The sequence below is a fragment of the Watersipora subatra genome, chromosome 1, assembly GCF_963576615.1.
Source record: "Watersipora subatra chromosome 1, tzWatSuba1.1, whole genome shotgun sequence".
In the NCBI taxonomy this organism is placed as follows: Eukaryota; Metazoa; Bryozoa; class Gymnolaemata; order Cheilostomatida; family Watersiporidae; genus Watersipora; species Watersipora subatra.
In genome coordinates this window covers 74,784,671-74,791,315 of record NC_088708.1, presented here as the reverse complement: position 1 = coordinate 74,791,315, position 6,645 = coordinate 74,784,671, and the positions used below count along the sequence as shown (strand labels likewise).

Here is a 6,645-nt window from a genome sequence, read left to right as displayed (position 1 = left end):
GCTAGCTTGCATTTGTTTTCTTGCAAAAAGTCTCAATTCGTTGAAGCTACGAGTTTTTTTTTATTTTTGTACGTCATTTTCAATTGTATTTTATATTTACTAAAAGCAATTGGCAATGTTGTATAAATAATTCTTGCATGGATTCATATGTTCACAAAAGTTTACAAAAAGAATTAGTCGTCCAAGAGCATTGAAAGCGGAGTTATGAGCTCCGATGTATAGCGGGAGCGCCACTTGAAATGCTCAAGACGCCGTGTCCATAAGCAGCGCAAGACAGTCACCCGGCAAGGTTGCTTCAACTTTCGTGCAAATTGGCACAAAACTGCAAATAAATATGCATTTGGAAGCTGAGATATTTTCCTGCAGAATGAGATTTTTTCCTCCACACAGCTTGCAAAAACTTTGCAGCTAGACATATATATATATGCAGTTACGATGTTTTACTCTGAGTTTTTATGCATTTCTTGAGACTATAGATTTATGTAAAAATTTTGCATATAAAGTCATTGCACAGGTTCATGTGTGCTGCAGCAAAGATTAACTGGTTGTTAGCACGGGCCTTTTCACATAACATCGTTTCAGTACGCTGTCACCGGCCAATTGTTTATCTTTTATCCAATGCCTGAGCAGTCTCTCTATCAGCAATCGTGAAGATCGCTGTGTCGTTTATAAACAATGGTTAGTCCTTTTGCGAACTAAACGCCCCGAATATAATCCTTCTGTTTGATAATTGTTGATGTATTTCTGTCAAATTGCTGAGCTAGCTCAATCACGCATACACATTTCGCATATTTATCAATATTTTTCCGTTTAATATCAACTGTTATCATTCGCTTTTTCTTTGCATCATCTTACATTTTACCGGCAAACTTTCGGTCAACGCACGGTACTTTTAATTCGCATAATTCTGCACTGAAAATCGCGCACAAAAAACACGGAACAAAAGTATAACCTGAGCAGTTGAAAAATACAGCGTGATGCTGTTCTCATAAAACACCTCCGGCATACTTGACAACTGACTCACGTGCTTGTATCTCAAACATGGCTCGTATGTTAGTGCTAACACTTGCTTAAAAGCTGGCTCGTATCTCAAGTTTCTCGTACGTTGGAGCACTCGTAAGTTGAAGTATTACTGTACTTAAAACGGGATTTCCCTTAAGAGCACACTTTACACTTGAATGAAGTGTACCTGCACATTATGTAGTATATTTGAGTATATTTTCTATTGAAGAATTGTTCGAGGATCTCGTGACAGACTCATTCATAGTTACTGACGATGCCAACATAGATTCATATGATCTAGATCTACCTGGTATGTCTGTCTCAAGCCACTTCTGATAGTGATAAAAAATTTATGTATGTTAATCATATATACAATACTCTCATCCCATGTGTGTTACTGCACAACAATTGCATAGCTTCATTATTCTTTTTAGAATCTAGTCAACTCTCTCGATCACGATCAAGGTCACCTATCCAGGCCTCAGGATCTCATTCTCAAGATTCATTCTCAACAGTCACAGGAATTCCCAAAAAGCCAAATAGAGAACAGAAGATACCAGATGTAAGATATGCTCTGTTCGGGTTTTTGTGTCTATGTCTATGATTTGTTTTATTTCAATCCTAGTCATATAATGTAACTGTGAATATCTGAAGTTAATCTGATATGTTGTTTGTTTTCTTGGATACTTAGATCCAGCTTGTCACCATGCCATGGCCCTTTGAATCAAATCAGCTCCACTCAGTGTTTGTATTCAAGACATTAAACAAGGAAACTTCAGGCACGCTGATTGTGAGATGTTAGATTGTGACACCTTGGCATAAGAAAAACTTACGCCCTGCCATGTTGGGTTGTAGATAATACAAGCGTGTTTCAAGAATTATAAAGTTACAAAAACTGGAAGGGAGGCCACCTGCTTGCAATGTGATGGTGTTGTGAAGGATGGACCTACTGGAACAGGAAACTGGTCCCGTCATATTAATCGCTCTAATCATAGTAAATCGTAAGCTTACATAAAATGATAAATTAGAGACACTTTAAATCTACAATGATAAATAATAATAAATAGCTTGCTTATATACTGTGTCTCTATAATTTTTACCCCCTGGTCTATGAGTAAAACCACTCCAGGTGTTAGCCTTGCAGCTAACCACATGAAAGCACATGGTCCCCCCATAACCCCCTACCAGATTCTGCTACTCAAAAAAGCTGCCTAGAACTTGAAAAGCTGCCTAAAACTTTCAAATTGGAAACTTGAAACTTAGGAAATTAAACTGACAACTTCACCATGCAATGTCACTCATTTTCATATACATGTATGGGTACCCCAAACAGATTAGTAAATGTATTGGCTCAACAATCGCTAGGTAATTGAAAATTCTATTTCAGGAAAGCAAAGTATGATGAATATTTAAATAAGAAAACAGCTTCATCTTCCACACCAACGCCTAAACTCACATCTTTCTTCGCCCCTGTTAATAAGTATAAGGCAAATGATCCAGAACAGCAGGCAATAAGGAAGGCCATTACATCGCTAATCATTGACTGTTCCTTGCCAATATCCCTCGTTGAGGAGGTTTCATTCCGAAAACTAATTGATGTCTGCTGTGGCTCTAAATATTCACACGGAAGCAGGTTAGTTCATAAGCACTATTTGTGACTAGGTCCTGGACATCGAATTCACCTAAATCATTTTCAAAGGTTCATACCCCCTAAATACTTGCCTAAGATTTGCATATACAGTCAGTATTCACGACCTCTAGTCATGACACTCTTTGAAAACAAATTCATTCACACATTAATAAAAAATATGGAATCTGGTTGCGAATAGGACCATTGTCACTGTTTAGGATAAACAATACAAACACTTTGATCACTGATCATCAGTACTTGCCTGGCATAATATCAATGCATGGGCAAAGTATTTAGATCTTGTGTTATAGGCTAAAGCCGGCTTAACTATTTCATCCTTGTCCCCTAATTTTGCGGCAAAACGTGTTCCAGGTTGCTAGAAGAAATTCACTCGTCTTTATGCTGCAGTGATTGTATGACATAACATTGAACTTTTCTGCTGTTATCATAGAAATGGAACCATGGAAGGCATTAACAAGCAATATCGACAAGTTCTGGGAAAACTGACACAAGACCTGCAAAAGATCAGTAGCCTATCAGTGACTGTTGACATCTGGACAGATAGAAAACTACGATCGTTCTTGGGCATTACTGCACATTACATTATGGACAGTGAGCTCAAATCATCTCTGCTATGCTGTCAGCGGTTCACAGGTTAGATTTCATTTGGATGGATATTATCAAGTGGCTCTGTGTCTTGTGCAGATAGGGTTTCATTTGTAAAAATTAAAGGTGTAACCCAAATAGCATTTCCGCCATTGGCACACAAGCTGATATGTACCCTAAATTAATGGCAAAGCTTATCCCAGAACATCTGATGAGGAGTGTATCACACACAGCTTCTAATTCTGAATATTATGTAAAGCAATGTTTGATGTATAACTGAATTAAACTCTTAAATATTACCTACACTAATAATCTAACAACATCCCTGGCAATTAACAAAGCTCTACTGCAAGTCTTGAGTCATACATAAAAGTGTTTGAAAAGTTTCTGAGCTATTGATATGTTATGTGTCATAATCCTGATCTACCAGGATTATTTTTGAGTTTTGTAAATGCCCTCAACCACATTATGGGTGTATGATTTCTATTATTGTATTGTTACAGGGCCACACACTGGATCCAACATCAACACGAATATCACTGATGTCTTAACTGAATTTGACATACTGGATAAAATCAGTTTTATCATATCGGACAACGCAGCCAACATGCTCAAGGCTTTTACAGTTCGGATTCCAGTGCCCGATGATACTGCAGGGAAGGAGGAAGAGGAGGAAGAGGAGGACTCAGATGAGGAATGGGAAGGGGATGGCAGCCTTGATGAACTTGAGATCGCTGAAAATACACATCTGAGGTGCTTTGCACACAGCCTCCAGCTTGTGGTCAAGGATGGATTGATGCATTCTAAACAAAAAGGACTGACAGCACTCATTGGTAAATGCTGCAAAATATCATCAAAGCTCCATCAATCTTCAAAATTCAAGGTAGGAAGTTTAATTGATGAAGCTGGACTATACATTCATTCCTTTTACCACAAGTTATGCCTTAAGGTCCCATACCGCGGTAGAAAGTCAATGAAATTGAATATGTGAGATACCAAAACATATTCTGCCAGGTTTAGGTTTAATCACATAACATCCTGCAAATCACACATTTAAACACAGATATTTTTTTTATTAAAATCCGTTTGATTTATCAATTGCACAATAATATAAAAAAAGAACATTGATTTCTGTTCAAATGTTTGATTTACAGAATGGAGCTATTGTATTGTTTGTGTTTGTTTTAATTTTTCCCTTCTCAGTAAGTATATGGTTGTGGCTAACACATGTGTGGTTGGATTATTTTATGCAGGAAGCTTTTGAAGCCAGGTTTCCACAGAAGAGTATCCCACAAGTGAATACAACAAGATGGAATTCCTTGTACCTTCAAATTTCTAGGATCGCAGATTTATCCGCAGACGACCTGTCAGCTTGTCTTGAAGAGACTCAGAACAAGCACATCATCCTTACATTTAGGGAAAATATCATGTTGCTGGATTTTGTGAAGATCCTGAAGCCGTTTTACCAAGCAACCCAAGTAACCCAAGGAGAAAAGGTTTGTGTGGTTAATTGTCTATCCGACTGACTGAATAAGTCAACTTCACCAATTAAGACAAGTGTCTTATTGGGCATCCAGTGTTTTATGAATTGAATAAATCAGTCTCTGGCTCTCATTGAGAAATACTCTTAAAAATACATTAACTACTGATATTTCATGTGAGGGTAGTATATTGTCATTTTGTTATATCTTTGACCATCTAACCCTATATCTATAATCTATAACCTTACAGGTGGTGACTCTCTCTTATGTACTACCATGTGTAATGCAGCTACACAGACATTTACAGAGGGTAGCTGTTGGTGCTTTACGCTCCTTAGCTACAATACTGAGTGAGTCTTTGAAGAAGCGATTTGTCGGAGTGTTTTCACTAATGAGCCCATCACCTGTAGATGAAAGGGTAAGTGAAACCGTATCATAGTACACAGTAATTCAACATTTGGGATAATTGAAAATGATGTATCGAGAATGTTGTTTTTATGATTTGCTCTTTGCCATAGGTGCTATTATGATAATACATAGTTTGATTATATTCATTCAGATCCCTCTTAAGTGGTGGCTCTATTTTCACCACATGGTCACTGGGTACAAGCATTCCAGATGTTAACCTCACGGCTAAGCATATAAAAGCACATGGTGCGCCCAAAACACTTCCTTTTAGACTCAGCTACTCAGGTTGAGAAGCTGCCTATAGCCAAGAATTCAAAATTCAATTTGATGACTTAGACCTCTAGACCACATAATCACCTATTATATTTGTATGTGTTCTCAATGTTTTGTATTACAGGAACTCTTTGGCAAGTCTGTATATTTATTAGCAGCGGTTCTTGATAGGAACTGGAGCTGGGAGGTTATCGAACATTACTGCGAACCTGATGAAGTAGTTGCCGTGAAAGAAAAGTTGAGAGGTAATGTAGACTGATCTACGTTTCACATGTATACATAAACCCTACGTGTAGCATCACCATGCCCAAATCATGATATGACGCTCGCCGCCAAATTGGTTCTAGCTGATAAGACTGTTTAGGCATCTTAGAATATGAGTCTTAATGTATCATATAGCTATTCATCTTTGTTCTTTCAGGAATTCTCACATCTGAATTGACTTCGCTGGATGGTCAGGACGATATACAGAATGAGGAAGTCACATGCACTCAGCAAATACAAATATCTGATACTGAAGATATGTTCGCTGATTTTTTGAATAGAGCACCTTTAGCTAGTACAAGCAACCTGGATTCAGTCAATCAGGAGATTGAAAAGTATATGGCGAAAAGCAGATCATCTTGTAACACTCTAAGCTATTGGCAAGGTGAGACACAGTTACTGAGGCTTAGCAAGCTGGCGCTGAAGGTCCTTTCAGTACCAGCTTCATCAGCTCCCATAGAACGGGTTTTTAGTAAAAGTGGCTTCATCATGAGGCCACACAGGAGCTCCTTGACATCTGAAAACTTGCGCAAGCTAGTTTTTCTAAAATGCAACAAGTGTATTTAAGTAAATGTGTTAATTTTTTGTAACTGTTAATTATAGGCTCAATGCTTAGTTTCATTTCTTTCAAGTTCAAGCCTCAGTAACTGTGTTTCACTTGCCAATATTGTCAGGTTTTATCTTATATTTGTATCTTATATTTTGTAACTTTAAACAAGTATCTAAAGTTTCTTTTTTTTACATTTGTACATTCTTGCTTAAAAGCTTAAATAAAAGCAGTCACAGCCATGACCATAAAATGTTACATAACCCTCCAATTATTCATTGATGTATCGAGCCAATGGTAGGATGTACTCTGCAATGATGTTTTAACCTACCTCGTAGAACAAAGAACAAAGCCGTATCTAGTGATGAATTTAGCATACATAATATATATAGTGGTACAGAGATACAGCTATACTATTCCTATCCATAAAACCC

At 37.5% G+C, this 6,645-nt stretch overlaps 1 protein-coding gene across 1 annotated transcript; it reads left to right on the top strand.

Annotated features, from left to right (window-relative positions):
• The first annotated feature begins 5,097 nt into the window (after positions 1-5,097).
• LOC137385521 (uncharacterized) lies at positions 5,098-6,445 on the top strand. Its single transcript, XM_068071995.1, has 3 exons — positions 5,098-5,137; positions 5,525-5,645; positions 5,822-6,445. Exons 1-3 carry the CDS (start codon positions 5,111-5,113, stop codon positions 6,229-6,231), a joined length of 558 nt encoding a protein of 185 aa, XP_067928096.1. The 5' UTR covers positions 5,098-5,110; the 3' UTR covers positions 6,232-6,445.
• The last annotated feature ends 200 nt before the right edge of the window (positions 6,446-6,645 follow it).